The sequence below is a fragment of the Camellia sinensis genome, chromosome 8 (assembly GCF_055761805.1).
Source record: "Camellia sinensis isolate YWXY chromosome 8, ASM5576180v1, whole genome shotgun sequence".
Classification (NCBI taxonomy): domain Eukaryota; kingdom Viridiplantae; phylum Streptophyta; class Magnoliopsida; order Ericales; family Theaceae; genus Camellia; species Camellia sinensis.
The window spans coordinates 39,308,629-39,325,612 of record NC_138968.1 but is presented as its reverse complement, the minus strand read 5'-3'; the positions used below and the strand labels follow the sequence as shown (position 1 = coordinate 39,325,612).

At 33.2% G+C, this 16,984-nt stretch overlaps 1 protein-coding gene across 2 annotated transcripts in view; it reads left to right on the top strand.

Moving 5' to 3' along the window:
• The first annotated feature begins 512 nt into the window (after positions 1-512).
• The window catches only part of LOC114293359 (uncharacterized), a 104,289-nt gene continuing 87,817 nt past the window's right edge, over positions 513-16,984 (top strand). The window contains exons 1-2 of one of the 2 annotated variants that reach the window (XR_014337591.1): positions 513-888; positions 4,639-4,841. Coding sequence is in view for 1 of the 2 variants with exons in the window: in XM_082882506.1 (XP_082738632.1) it covers positions 564-888 (325 nt within the window). In the remaining variant the exon portion in view is untranslated. Of the gene's footprint in view, positions 889-4,638; positions 4,842-16,984 lie in introns of those variants that run through there. The other variant, XM_082882506.1, reaches the window with a different exon arrangement.

Sequence of the window (16,984 nt, the reverse complement as noted above, 5' to 3'; positions counted from 1 at the left end):
TTGAGCCAAAAAGAAATCACTTTTCAAAATAGGCCATAATAACCCATCACTATTGAATAAATACCAAAAATAATGCAGTAAGTCTAATAATACAAATAAATCAATTGGGCTAGCTCGGTTGGTTACCCTTATAAACTTCCATCAACAAGGTTAGGATCAATCTTTACTAAATGTAAATATTGATAATTTCTTCTTTAATTGTGAGACTTTTGTTGGGTTTATATATTAGTTAGATTATGATTGTCTAAGTTGTAATTTTCTACTAATAGCTAGCCTTACTTATTATGTAATTCTTTCCAAATTAAACCAAATTTAGATCTTCCCCATTACACTAAACTTTTATTTTTATTTTTCCTCTAGTTTGAACACTTCAGAGGTTGGTGTAGACCTTTTGGTCCATGACCAAGACATGCACAAAATAGTCTATGCAACCATGGAAAATCTAAACATGCCAGCTCCCCCCTACCCCACCACCCACCCACTCTATATAAACACATGGATTGGTGTTTCTCAAAAACAACAAAAGCAATATACACTAACCGAGAGAGAGAGAGAGAGAGAAGATGATGAGGAAGGTGAGTTCATGTGTTTGGGTACTAGTGTTGGTGGTGGTAGTGGTGGTGAGCGTTTGGGAGGTTCCAGTTGCGAGTGGTGCCACCACTCCTAGCCAGTGCAAGCAGCAGAGGCAGCAGCTGACAAGCTTGTGTAGGCCAGTGATATTTGGGCAGAACCCATCAGCTGATTGTTGCAGTATAGTTAGGGATATTCCTGTTGAGTGTGTTTGCCCCTATGTTACTCCAAAGTTAGCTGCCATCATTGGAGTTGAACGCGCCATCAAGAAGATTGAAGGTTGTGGGAGGACTGTCCCTCACAACTTTAAATGTGGAAGTAATCTCTCTCTCTCTCTCTCTCTCACATCCATACAGAACTAGCCCATCACCCGTGCAATGCACGAAATAATTGCAAATATTTATATTTATTTTAGATTATTTTTAATATATAAATTATGTTTTTTAAAAAATTTTATAAAAATAATTTAACAATCTTAATCTTATCACTAACCATAGTGTATGAGAGAACTTTAAAAGGGTAACTATATATAGATTGTATCTATAATTATTTGTATGAGAGATTTTAAATGTTGATCAAGGGATTTTGACCAAATCAATAAATACAGGCATGCGGAAAGACATGTGGATTGGAAAAAGTTAATAAATGCTGCTCAGAGGATTTTGACCAAATTAATAAATGTTGAGTTTTTTTTTTAAATAAAAAATTTAGAAAATTCAGATTGAGATATTAAAATTCCGACAGATAATAATATATTTGAAAAAATTATCACTTGCAAATAATAATTATAGCTTAATTTGTCGATAAATAATAAAGTGATAATTTCAAATCATGTATGCTTCCTATTATAAAATATTCTGGTCAGATTATTGCTCATTGGAGATTTGATGATTATAATTATAGAAAACTAAATCACTAACCATATTGATTGACAAAATATTTAAACTAAATGAAAATAAAATAATAATAAATAAGAAAGAACTATTAATATAACTAAAAAGCTCATGATATTATAATATAATATTTATTAAATATTATCATTTTATAACATGTGCATTTTCATAATATAAATTTTTGATAAATTATTTTTTAAAAAGCATTATGATTTTAAGGAATATATTATCTTATTAATCAATAAATGTTATGATTTCGATATTTTGAAACATAAAAATGTTTGATTTGATTTCCATATAAAATGTTTTATAAAAGTTAAGTTTAAATGTTTAAATATATTACCATATTTATTAAATGAACAGTAGTTTATTGACATGTGTATTTTTATAATTTTTTAACTTAAAAATTTATGAAAATAGAGTTAGAACTTTAAGGCTCAAACATGCCACAATGTTTTTACTTATATTATATTAGCCCATCACCCGTGCAATGCACGGGATAATTGTAGACATTTATATTTATTTTAAATTTTTTTAATATATAAATTAGGTTTTTTAAGATTTTTTATAAAAATAATTTAACAATCTTAATCTTATCACTAACCATAGTGTATGAGAGAAGTTGAAAAGGGTACTGCAGTAATTACATACAGATTGTATCTATAACTATTTGTATGGGGGATTTTAAATGTTGATCAGGGGATTTTGACCAAATCAATAAATACAGGCATGTGGAAAGACATGTGGATTGAAAAAAGTTAATAAATGCTGATCAGAGGATTTTGACCAAATCAATAAATGTTGAGTTTTTTTTTTTATTTTAAATGTTGATTAGGGGATTTTGACCAAATCAATAAATACAGGCATGTGGAAAGACATGTGGATTGGAAAAAGTTAATAAATACTGATCAGAGGATTTTGACCAAATCAATAAATGTTGAGTTTTTTTTTTAAATAAAAAATTTAAAAAATTCAGATTGGGATATTGAAACTCCCACAGGCTTTGGCGGTTAAAACCCCCTTTTACTTAATATATAGTACAGATATATATAGATATAGATAGATAGATGTAGATATAGATATAGATATAGATATAGATATAGATAATATAATATAGATAGATAGATGTGTTGAAATTTTCAAAGAATTTTGTTTATGCTGGTCTTTAATGCATTAAAGTTTAATTATGAGGGAGTTTTGACCAAATCTCCCAAAAGGCATGGGGATTGGGAGAAATTAATAAATGCTAAGTTTTTTTTTTAAATCAAAAAATTTAAAAATTAGGATTGGGATATTGGAGCTCCCACAAGGCTTGTGGGTTAAAAACTCCATTTTCCTTATATAATACTAGCATATTACCCGTGCTATGCACGGATTGTGTTTATAATTATCTATATATGTGAATTGTAATTTTTAATTTTTTTTTAATGTCTTCTTTTTTTCTTTTTTTATATTATATTAAAGTTTATTATTTTGATAATAATCATATGTGTTAGATTTTTCACGAAATTTTTTTTATGTTTGTTCTTAATGCATGAAAGTGTTATTATGAGGGATAATAATCATACACTACAAGGAAAAGTAATTTTGGCGACTAAAAACCAAATTTTCGTCGCTGAAAGTAGCACAATTGGCGACTAAAATGGAATTAGCAGCCAAAAGTCAAGTGAAGACTTTTGGCGACTAAAAGAGTTTAGTAGCCAAATGTATAGTTATTGGCGACTAAAAACAGATTTAGTCACCAAAAGTATTTGTTTTGGCGACTAAACAGTTTGGTCGGCGTTCCATCAACTATTGGCGACTAAAAGATTAGTCGCCAAATGTATAATTTTAAACAGTGGAATTGAGTATTGGCGACCAAAACTTTGGTCGCTAAAGACTGTCTTTTTGCCGACTAAAACTTTTTTAGTCGCCAAAACCTTCTGCGACCGTTTATTCGCTACAAAACTGGCGACTAAAAAATTTAGTCGGGGAAGGTAAAAAGGCGACTTTTGGAGACTAAAAATGGACCTTTTAGTCGCCAAAGATGATTTTTCTTGTAGTGATATGTGTTGGGACTTTTTAAGGAATTTATGTGTTGGATTTCAAAGAATTTTTTTATGCTTGTTTTTAATGCATTAAAGTGTTATTATGAGGGTAAGACTTGGGAGTTGGGAGAAGTTAATAAATGTTAAGATTTTTTTTAAAAAAAAATCAAAAAATTAGAAAATTTAGATTGGGAGATTGAAACTCTCACAAGGCTTGGGGTTAAAAACCCCATTTTACTTAATATATAGTATAGATTAGGGGAAGATTATGGGGTTATCTCCGACTTCTGTAAAGAATATTGCTTACCTCAACACTTTCAAAAAATATTGCCATTTTGGTTTGATTTTCGGAAATATGTTTTAGAAATTTTTTCTTAAAAAACTTTAAATGAATTTGGTAAAAGAAATAAAAAAACATTTTTTCCGTAGATGCATCGTTGCCAACAATAGCAGCCATTGCACATAAGAGTAAATGTGCAATTTTAGAAACTAAAATCACAAAAACCCCATATTTTTAAAATGTAATTTTTTTAAGTGTATTTTCACATTAATGACACATATTACATATTTTAAATACTAAAAATGTGAATTTTAAGTAATTTTTTACATTTATTCTTAATTTTATCAGAACCTGATGACAAAGTTAAGTTGGAATTAAATTGATACAATTCAAACATTGATAATCAAAGTCAATAATACTTAGTAGCTCGAATTTTCATGACTCGAATGTTTCGAATGTCTTAAAACGACATCGTTTTGGGGATAAAACGATGTCGTTTTGGTATATTCGAGTCATTCAGACTACACAAATTCGAGTCATCAAGTATTTTTTAATCAAAATGACACAATAACATAATTTGGAGACTAAAAATATAATTAGGAGACTAAAAATATAATAAATCTTATAAGCATTACGGAAAATATATATTCTTTGTGGAAAATTACATTCTTACTAAAATTTTATGCATAAATTTTCACAAAAATAACATGGTGATAACTTTAATTTTTTTTTCTAACAAACATATCTCGATGCATATTTTTTTTTAAATAATAAATTTTAATATAATTATATAATTATATTTATATAGCATTACTCTTGATGTATATATATATGATAGACTCACTAATTAAGTATTTTCTTTATGCAGGTGTGACCACTCCATGAGAAGGAACCCGCATAATCGATTAATATATGTGATCATAAATATTAATAATGTCTGCATGATGTTGTGTTTAAGAGTCATGTTTCAATATGTAAGTTTTTAGCCATTTGGAGAGGGAGTGAGAATGTGTTTTATGTAAACTCTTCGGAATAAAATATAATAAATAAATCAAATTATTTGATGATAAATTGAGCATGTTACATTTATTTATTTATTTAGAGATAAATGTGATAAATTAAAATTATTAGATCAATTTTATTTTTTGTGTCAATAATATATATATAAAATTTTACAAAATAAATTATTAAAATCATTAAAATAATACTCATAATAAATTTAACCATCCAAATAATACTTTCTTTTCCAGATATTCAACGAGAGAAAAGTAAGTCAAGTCAACTTCAAAAGACCACACTAAGCCCTCTCGTCAATTTGGATTTGAGGCGTTTGGGCCCTCTTCTTCTTTCCTTCAACATCAAGGTATTGGTTACGGATAGAATTAAAAACAATAAAAATAAGAAGAAGAAAAATATACATATTGATTTAATAAAATCTATCTCCAAATAAAGGGTTAATTACAAATACATCCTTAAACTTTACTTAAAATACGAATTGTCCCATTTGGTTTAGAAAATTACAAATACATCCCTGTCAGAATTTTTTATTTAATAGAATTAATTGAAAAAGTAAAATTTCTAACTGTTTACCTATACAATAATAAAATTGTTTGAATTATTAATTGAAATAAAATTTTAACGTTATTAAAAATTGTTAATTAACTTGATAATTTATTAATAAAATGACATATTTGGTATGAAATTAAAACCCTTATGGAGCATAATGTAATTTCTAGAATCACAATAAATAATTTGTAATTTCAATAAATCTCAGAGAATGTATTTGTAATTTATCCTTTATTGATGATGAGAGCGTCGAGTGTAAACACTCTGGTGATCCCATCTTGTGGTTTGATTTTGTATGTGTAAACTAGTAGTTAACTTGTACAATGCACTAGATAAAAAATATTAAAATAATATTTCATAAATGTTAAAAAATTATGAGGACAATTATTAAAAAAACTCTTAAAATTTGAGTCTTATAACAAAATAAATCTTAAAATTTTAATTTTGTCAATTTAAATTCTAAATTTTTAATTTATTTTCAATTTAAATTATTTGTCTATTTCTATTAAGTAAAATTAATGAAAGAAAGGAGAATTTCAGCATTAAACTCAATGAAAAATGCATTTTAGACATTTTATGTATCTGTATTGAGTTTAATGAATAAAATATTTTTCTTCCTACTTAATGAAAATAGGTGAATGGTTTAAATTGAAAATAAAAAAAAAACTAAATTTAAATTGACAAAAATTGAAAACTCGGAGTTTATTTTGTTATAAGGTTAAAACCTTGAGAACTTTTTTTATAATTATCCCAAAATTATTTATGTGTATATTTATATAGAAGTAATGTATTTTTGATGTATGCGATGATCTAGAATAATCTTAATTCTATTTTGTTATAAAATTATAACTTAAATAAATATATTTGATTATTTTAAATTGAATTATTTATGTGTACCACCTATAGGTACATTGACATAAAAATAATGATAACAAGGAATCCGGACATAGCGTCATTACCCGAGGTAAAATAAAACCACATGATAGTCTCAGGTCGAAATAGAGACTCGAACCTATAACCTGTTAGTGGCATATATATTTAGGAGTGCTTGCGGTTCGACTTAGGACAATGTCATTTCTGATTTAGATCCGGCTGTATATGTGCGGTTTGAGAAAAATTGAATTTATAATTGTCTGCAGTGCGGGTTGCAATTTATACGAATAGGGTTCGCGGATGTACGAATGGTTTGCGGATTGAACTTTTTTATTTAAAAATTTATTTTTGGGCCTTTTTTTTTCCGTTTTGTAAATATTTGTTTTGGGTCATTTTCTAAATGCTCAATATTAATAATTAATGAATTAAAACTTATAAAATTAAAAACGCAACAAAATCAATTCCGAATACAAGCAAATCATTCAAAATCCTAAACTAAATTATCAAAATCATTCACTGCCCAATAACACAATTAAAATAAAATCATTCAAAATCTTAAACTTACCTAAAAGTAATTCTTCATTAACTTTTACATTTATTCAAAATGCAATAATAAAATAACAATAAATTGTTGTCAAACTTCATCCAATTCAAACCCATTGAATAAAACAAAAATATTTGCAAACTCGCAAACTCGATCATAAAAAATAAATAAAATAAAGTCTAAGTGCAGGTGGATTCTTGTGGGTGTGGGTAAAACCCACAACCCGCAATAATCCCATATTCCAAACTGCATCTGTCTGTTTTGTGTCTACGAAACCGCCTATTTGTATGCGGATCGATTCGAGTTATGCGATTCGGATAACTCTATACACAACCCTATATATACCTATGGAATTACTATTTGAGTTAGCCATCACGAGTATTTTAAAAATATTTAATTGTTGCATTGTAAGTAATCAAAAAATAATAATTTTTACCCTATCACATTATAAAAATGTAACTTAAATAAATATATTTGATAATTTTATGGGGATTTTTTTTAGGATCCATGATATTAAGAGTTTATAGCATAAAGGACATTTTATATTTTCATAATGTCTAAGGTCCCTCAAATCGATCCAGAGAAAATTCAATCCAAAGAATTTCTCTGGTCCAAACCAGAGAAATTCTCTCTTATTTACTTATAATTTTCTTTGATTTGTTTACCACTTTCTCTGCATTCAACAACAACAACCATCTAGCTTTAAATAAATCCAAGTCCAATCTACCGCTATACTCTACATATATGGATGACAAGAAACAAAATAGAAACAATAAGTTCCTCACGAATCCATAATCAATTCTCATATTATCTTATTCTCAAATCCAAATCCCCCAAAAATTGTGGATATATATATATATATATATATACATACATACAAACACACATGGAAGGTGAATGGAAGTCACAATGATTCCCTAAGAAATCTAGACGAGGTGTTTCCACCGGAGACTAGACAACATTTGATCCAAGTTTCCAAACTTATATTTTCCACGCGGCAATTCTGCTCGTCCTTCATTATTGTTGCGGTGGATGCTTTATCCTAACACTGAAATCTATCGTTTGTGGTTTGGGCCGCAGCACATTCAATGGAGGGAAGCTAGTTGTGAAGATGATGAAAGCACTAGGAAGGAGTTATATGAAGATTCCTAAAGAGAGAGAGAGAGAGAGAGAGAGAGAGAGAGAGAGATATGAGGTTTGATTTGAGAGAGTCAAATTTCTCTATGATATATGAGTGTGGGATTGAAGATCTTTAGACATTACAAAATAATATTGTGCATCTCTTTCATTACTAAAAATGGGAAAGAGACTTTAAACTAATTTTTCTTAATTTTATATCATAGTAAAGTAAACACTCAATTTGATAGTAGAAATAATGATTAAATTGAAAGAAATTTAATAATTTAAATTAAAGAGTGATTTAAAATATTTAATTTATTTTTATTTATTTATTTTGCAATTAAAGATAAGTAGAACTCAAGAGATACAAAAAAATAAAATAAAATAAAATTTGAATAGAAACTTAACAGCAACTGAAAAGTCTTTTCTTTAAAAAAAAAAAAAAGTTATGTATTTATTGAAGTTTTCTAATTTGTGTCAATGGAGCTTTTTTGATAAATCCACTTTCTAAAAGTTTTATTCCATCCAACCCATATTCTTTTTGACTATTTCATTAGGTCCTATTTGAGATAAGAAGACCAAAATACCCTTTTCATCTACTTATGTTCCATTTAGTTCACATTATTTTCTTATGTTTCAATAAGTCCTATGGGTGACATAATTATCAAAATACCCCTAATGTGAATGTTCACACCGTCAATGTGAATGTTCATATCGTCAATGTGTAGGGGCCTAGCCCATGTCGATCCTCGTGGGTGCCCGGAAAAATTCGAATCAGGCCGGGCCGGGCCCAGCCCATTGACAATGTGAATATTCACATTGACATGTTAACATTCACATTAATAGGAGTGTAAAATTGGCTCGCGTCCCGTGGCAGAGCGAAACCCGCCCGCGGCCCATGGACGGCCCGGGGAGGGCCCGGTCCGGCCCGTTGACAATGTGAATATTCACATTGACATGTTAACATTCACATTGATAAGAATATAAAATTGGCACGCGGCCCATGGGCGGTCAAAAGCCCACCCGCGGCCCGGGGCAAGCCCGGCCCGGCCCGTTGACAATGTGAATATTCACATTGACATGTTAACATTCACATTGATAGGAGTGTAAAATTAGCCCGCGCCTCGTGGCTGCCTGAAATCCGCCCATGGCCCGTGGACTGCCCGAGGCGGGCCCGGCCCGGCCTGTTGACAATGTGAATTTTCACATTGACATGTTAACATTCACATTGATAAGAGTATAAAATTGGCCAGCGACCCAGGGCAGGCTCGGCCCGGCCCGTTGACAATGTGAATATTCACATTGACATGTTAACATTTACATTGATAGGAGCGTAAAATTAGCCCGTGCCTCGTGGCTGCCCGAAACCCGCCCACGGCCCGTGTGCGGCCCGGGGAAGGCCTGGCCATTTTTTTAATTCTTTTTAATTTTTTCTACCAAAATTTTATTATTTTCCACAAAAAAAAGACACTAGGCCTCGGCGCGGGCCGGGCCTCGGACCGAGCCTTGAATGGGCCTTAAGCGGGCCAATGGGCTGGGCCGGGCTTCAAAGTGATGACCTAGGCCCTAACCTAGGGTCTCGAACATGCTCGGGCCCGGACCGAAACAAGCCTGCCCCAGGCCGTGGGTGGGCTTCGTGCAGCTCACGGGCCGCGGGCCAATTCTATATTCCTATCAATGTGCATTTTAACATGTCAATGTGAATATTCACATTGTCAACGGGCCGGGCCGGGCCTATCCCGGGTAGCGAAAAAGCTTCGGGCAGCGGGCAAATTTTACACTCCTATCAATGTTAATGTTAACATGTCAATGTGAATATTCACATTTACATGGGTCGGGCCAAGCCCGCCTCGAGCTGTGGTCGGGTTTCGGGCCGCCCACGGGCTGCGGGCCAATTTTACACTCTTATCAATGTGAATGTTAACATGTTAATGTGAATATTCACATTGTCAACGGGCCGGGTCAGGCCCGCCCTGGGCCGCTGGCCAATTTTATACTCTTATCAATGTGAATGTTAACATGTCAATGCGAATATTCACATTGTCAACGGGCCGGGCTGGGCCCGTTCTGGGCCGCGGGCCAATTTTATACTCTTATCAATGTGAATGTTAACATGTCAATGTGAATATTCACATTGTTAACAGGTCGGACTGGGCCCGCCCCGGCCTGCCATGGGCCGCGGGCGGGCTTCGCATCGTCGCGGGCGGACGCGGGCCAATTTTATATTCCTATTAATGTGAATGTTAATATTTCAATGTGAATATTCATATTGTCAACGGGTCGGGCCCGCCCCGGCTCGAGGGCGGGTTTCGGGCCGTCCACGGGCCAATTTTACATTCCTACCAATGTGAATTTTAAAGTATGAATGTTCACATCATTAAATTGCTAACCGTTCAAAAAATATTTATAAGGGTATCAAAATTAAATATAAGGGAATAAGTGTCCAAGAAAATAGTGTAAATTAAAAAAATGGACTTTATGGAATAAAACTATATATACATGGGACTAAATGGGTTAAAAAATTCATTATTGGACTTCTTGGGTTAAAACACTTCTAAATGGGATTTATCAATAAAAATCCCTTGTGTCAAATGTGTTTTTAATTTTCAAATTCAAAAATCAAAATTGCAAAAATAAAAGAAATAAAAAGAGGGCAATTAAAAATAATTGCAGAAAGATGGGTAGATTAAAAATAATTACAAATAGGTGGATTTCCCATGTGAATTAATGAAATTACCTTTTCCCTAACATCCTTCTTTTCTCTTCCCATTTCCTCTCATTACCTCCGCTACTTACCACTATCAAACACCACCACTTGCCGCCACCAAACAACACAACTCTTCACTGGACACCAACATCCATTACCGCCACTCTCTCCCATTATTATCTCAAACAAAATCTTAAAAATCACAAATAAAGAGAAAATATTAATATGTATAGAGAGGGATCATATATGGTGGTCTTTAATCTATTTAATTATCTACCATTCCTTGTCTTAACCATTGAAGCTACTTTGCTTCTGATTTTTAGATCTAGTTGAGGCTAGAGATAGGTAAATGGTAGATTAGGTTGAACAGAAAGGGATGGCAGGGCTAGGAAGCGGATTAAGAGTTGTAAGGTAGTGGGATGGCGACCTAAGCTCTTGAAGATGGTGGATAGAGGAATAAATGGTCATCCATTGAGAAAGTAGGTAGAAGGAAGTCATGGTGGTTGTCTGCAATGGCTTCGATAGTAGTAGTAGCGGGGTGGTGGCAACGACAGTAGTAGTGGCTATGGTGGTGGCTACAGTGACAATAAAGGTAGTGGTAGGTCGATTGAGAAGAAGAGGAGAAATGAGGAAGAAGAGGTTAGGATCTTCTTAGGAAGTTAGGAGGAGAAACAAATAAGAGAGGAGAGGCAGAAAAAAGATGGATTGTTAGGGTTTTTTTGTCTCTTAAAATTTTGATTCAATCAGATTGTAATGATTTTTATATTTTCATTTATGTTGTAAAACACTGTGCAAATGGTGAGAGAACCAAAAATTAATCTCTGAGATTTGTTTTGATTGAACTTTGAAGAGAGAGAGAGAGAGAGAGAGAGAGAGAGGCTTAAACTTTCATAATTGGCATAATATTAGAGATTTAGAATTGTATTTAACCTACACTTATATATAGATCTAAATCTAATCTAATGATTGACAATAAAACATTTAAGATTCTATGGTTACTAGCTTTAGGTTGTATTTGGATTACCTTTGAGTCAAGAATGAGTTCCTATATACCTGTTGAAACAGATTTTACATGGATTAGATGGATTGTGTTTGATTTACATGTGTTTAACCTTAATACAACCCTGTTATTATTCCTATTATCGAATTGTGTTATATTCGTGTTTGTGCCAAAAAAAATCAATCCTAACTCTTTAAAGTAGGTTGACCACAATGGCTTCTATTTAATTTCATTTTGTTTTATGTACTATTTATTTATTTATTTTTTTGGACCTTGTTAAAAAGATAATCCCTGCAATGTTCGGGCCAAACGTTGTTTGAGTTCGTTTGGTTTGCAAATCTTGGGCTTTATTGTTATAAAAAGACGAAACTTAAAAAACTCAAGTGTGACCCATTTCGAACCTGGGCTGGGCTAGTTGTTATAAATTAAAGAATAGCCCCTATAAATTGTTGAAATTACATTTTTACCATCTTCTCCTTTCCATTGATCACCAACCCGCCTCTCAATCCGTACCCTATATTGCCCTTGTCCGAGAGAAACCTAAAAAACAACAGGAGCTTCTATTTGCACACACCACTTTCTCTCTTTCCATACATTTAATGATATATTTTTTTATTACATCTTCGTTCTAAAATAAAATTACGAAAATATCCCTTTCTTCTTCAACTAAACCCTTACGCTAATCATCTTCGTTGCTCGTCGCTCACTCTCCCTAATCCCTCTTTTCTCCCATCAAAGCCCCTTTCCTCACCCTGTGCCCCTCTGCAGCATCTCACTCACCCTCCCCACCATCTGCAACTCTCTCTCTCTGTGTATGGCCGCCAAGCGAGTTGCCGCCACCTCTACTTTTTGCCTCCTTCGAACTAAACACATTGATTCGAAAGTACAGTGTCAAACCAATGTGTTTTGTTCGTATGTTAAAGGTCAAACTAGTGTGTTTTGTTCGGATGTTGATGGTCGAATCGATGTGTTATTTTCGACCATGGTTTAACGAACAACGAGTGTTCGACGATGGTGGTAGTAGTAGGGGCCAGGGGTGGTGGGCAGAGGGGTTGGACGGGTGTGTGGGTTGCGATGGTGGGTGGAGGGGAGGGAAGGTGGGTGGATTGAGTGTGTTGGAAAGTTGTGTGTGTATGCTTTAAATATGGGGGTATAATTGGAATGAAAGTGTGTGTAATGAGTAAATATATATATATATATATTTTTAGGTGTGTGAACTAAGAAAGATGTATAGAAAGAGGAAGTGGTGTATGCAAATAGAAGCTCCCAAAAACAACTTGACACAGAGCTCAAACAATCTTTAGCTCATACATACATACATACATCTCTCTATATATATGTAGAGAGAGAGAGAGAGAGAGTGTGTGTGTGTGTGTGTGTGTGTGTGTGTTGAGAGCGTGTAAAGAGAAAGAAATGGAGTGTCAAGAACAAGAGCAAGAGCATGATGTGTACGGAGGAGAAATACCTGATGAAGGAGAGATGGATGCCGATGTCGAGATGTCTAGGGCTGAAGAGGAGGAATCTAACTCCAAGGTCCTCTCTCTCTCTCTCTCTCTCTCTCTCACACACACACACACACACACACACACACATGTAGTTTGCCCTAATCTATTTTGTTGGTGTTTTAATAGGACTTGCAGGACATAAAGAAGAGACTCAAGGAGATAAAAGAAGAAGCAGGCGCCCTTCGTGAAATGTAGGCCAAAGTCGAAAAAGAAATGGGCGCCGTTCAAGGTCCTTTCTCCCTTTGTGTGTGTGTATATATATATACTCCCTCCATCCTAAAATATTAGTCCCTTATTCCAATTTTCATTGTCCCAAAATATTAGTCCCTCTTCAAAAATCAAGTACAAAAATAATATAAATTTCTTATTTTTCCCTTCTTTTAAATTCATAAACAATATAAAAATTACAATTATGACAGTGATATTCTCCAAAAAAATGTACCATTAAAGGGTAATTTTAAAAAATTAACTTTTTTAAAGTGCAATAATTGTACTACCAAAAAAAGTTGAATTCCCCAAAAGGGACCATTATTTTGGAATTGAGGGAGTATAAGTATTTGGGATCCTTTTATTTGTTTGATGTGATTTCTATATTCAATCTCTGGTTATGCTTGTTTGTATAGACAACAAACTAGAAAAAAAATTATGAGGAAAATCTAGCTTTGGGGTTGGAGTAGAAAATCTAGACATTTGATCTCGTTGTTCTAGATTTATGTGACTAATCCGTGGTCTTAGTTCAGCAAAGTTGGATGAATTGTTCAATTATAACATATGGATTATAATTGATGAAGAATTGTTAAAAGACCCAAAGTGTTGACAACTATTGTTAATAATGCTATTCCAGTTTTATTGGATTCTGATGTAGTTTGAGGTTACACAAGCAAATGGTGATTCTCTTAATAGCATTATAGCACTGATCATATACATTGTAGTATATAAAGTTCAAGAAAATCAAAGGAATTAAGCTAAATATGAAAGGATGTTGTGCCTCTAATTCTATGTTAAACACATACATAAATTTTTTTGTTTGATAATCAGGTATTTGGGTAATACGTTAAACACATACAAAATTTATCAAACCAAATAAAAAAAATAAAACCAATTTTACAATTTATACATGCTTGGGCTTTTTTTGGATTATAAGCCTTTTTGGAGAATCTTTATGTGCATCATTCGTGTCTTTGTGTCTAGCTTTATAAACCATATCTATATTATACTATGAAGGTAATGCCCATTTGGTGTAATCTTGTTATGAATAATGTTGCATTTGTTTAATTCCTTTAATTTCCTTGACAATTAAGGAAGGACAACATTTAAGTTGATCATAAATATGGAAAATTTTCTATTGCCAGCTCATCCATTGTAGAAATCACCTCTTAACATGATAATTCCTCCCTTTGTTTCCCTAAATTCCTCACTAATTTATGGAAATTACCACAACTCTCCACTCATATACACAAATGTCTAGAAGTTCTTAGATTAATGATTAGACGTGTCACGGATGAACCATGTATTATCCTTCAAAATGTTCTTATTTTGGTACATTATAAAACTTTGTTATCACTTGAAATTTTGTGACATAAGTCCTATAATTTTCAAAATTCAATTGTTAGCTACGGAGAGATAAGGGAAGAGAAATATATTATATATATAGGTTATTTTTCAAAAGTCTTATTCATTAGTGTTATGTTCCATTTAACCCATCTTTTTAAATATTCCATTAGGTTCTATTTGGAGTAATATGACCAAAACACCCTTCCAAACTTTTGCGCATATTTCTATTTTGAAAATAATACACTAAAAAGTAACAACAATCCCTCATTCTATGGAGAAAATCTCTTCTTTATTCCATGGAAAAAATCTCTCACATTTCCAAAATCCTAAATTTTTTACCTTCTAAATCGCCTATATCTCAAATAAATGTTGATGTAAACTTTCACATTATAAATGCATACTACTAGTAAATAACATCTCATGGAACCATACACACACTCAATGTTGTGTGTGTGTGTGAACATTAACATTGGGTGCAACTACCTCTTTGTATTACATAATTAATGTGAACATTCATATTTCTGTGTACACACTATGCTTATAACCAAAATAACACATTATTGTTTGTGCTAGTATGATTATTTTTGAATGTGAATATTAAAATTGATTGTGTTTTGTGAGTAATTGATTGTTGATGTTGTCTTGTTGTTTTAGTATTATAGAGACATTGTGAACAACATTCACATTGTTGATAGTTGCTTGTTATTGTGTACACATAACCATTGACTTAGTGTGCATTGCGGTAAATGCAATATTGATGTAAACATTTGCATCTCTATGTTAAATTGTTAAGATACACAATATGTTGTAACCAACATAACATATTGTTGTTTGTGCTTGTATGACTATTGCTGAATGTGAATAATAACATTGATTACAACACCAATTTCAACACATTAAAATCTGATAATCGACAACAACAATTACTTCAGTAGATATGAACGTTCACATTACTGAAATACCCAACCAATAAGCATACACATACTGATATATAATACCATATCAATCCATCTCGAAACGGGAAAGTTGAATCCAACTTTAATCAATTATTGAACAATCCTGAACGTTCATTCCTACCAAACATTATTGAACATAAAAAACTTACCAAACGCATACCTACATGCAATTGCAAAACAAAAATGATGCCAACCTTGCCCCTATGATCTTTTAATGGAAGAAAACAAAGCTTTGAACTGCAACAATGGAATAACATAAAGTTTCGAACCACAACAATGGAAGAATACATAGTTTTGAACTACAACAATGGAAGAACACAGAGTTTCGAACCGCAACAATGAAAGAACACAATATTCTCTCACACACACACAACATTGAGTGTGTGTATGGTTAAGTTCTTAAAATTATTAGTATCGTGTTCTGATTGTAAAGTTCTTGTCTGTTACCATAGTTGTCAAATTGGGATTCGAATCTGTGGGTGCTGATTTCCGACCGCACTGCCAAACAGGAACTCAGCAAGAGAGCACATGCAGAATAGATTACGCCCGAACAACCTGTTATAGAAAGATAAGACTCTAGCGGTGGTTCGTCCACCCAGGGGCACTTCGACGATCAAGTCAGTACTCAGTTATCTCTCAAAGATACGAACAGTGCTTAACTCACTAGCCAGAATATAAAACAGCGTACCTTAGACCCATGAGGATGCCTTACTTTTATTGCCAGCACTAACCTGATCCTTGTAAAAGCCTAGCTTCAATGGACTCTGGCTCAATGCTCATCCTGGACTCCCAACCAAATAGAGATAAACTCCCTAGGAGCCTTATCTTTATCCAGACTAAGGTCTTTTCCCATTCTAGGACTCCTATCCCTTATCCTCTCATCTCGGATTCTGGTATCTCCACAGATAACCTCGGCATAGCCGATATCACCTCAGCAACATGACCAAGACACGTAGCATCTTGGCTGACACTCTGGTGCCACCTTGACCACGTGATGTCATTCACAAAATATGTCCCCACAACTGCCCCCTAGGTTCTACTACCTCGGTATCCTGAGGTGATAAAACCTACATCGTTTATCCACATAGCACGTCGGCTAAGATTTACTCCATCCTTCATGACCAGGATCATCACATGTCAGCTTGACATGACCAAGACTCTACAGTCCACTTTTGTTAAAGACCAAGAACCAAGAACCAAGTTCTTGAAGTTCCTTAACCAGGACCGTTCCTCTAGTTGTGGTTCTTGCTTTATTAAATCAAGAATTCCAAGAGTTCTATCTGCGCATGAGCTGTCACGCACGGTTTTCTCAACCATTATATCCACGCGTCCTTTTCTCATTGATTCGTACCTGACATGCGCCATCAGGTCGCGTCGCTTCTGCGCACAC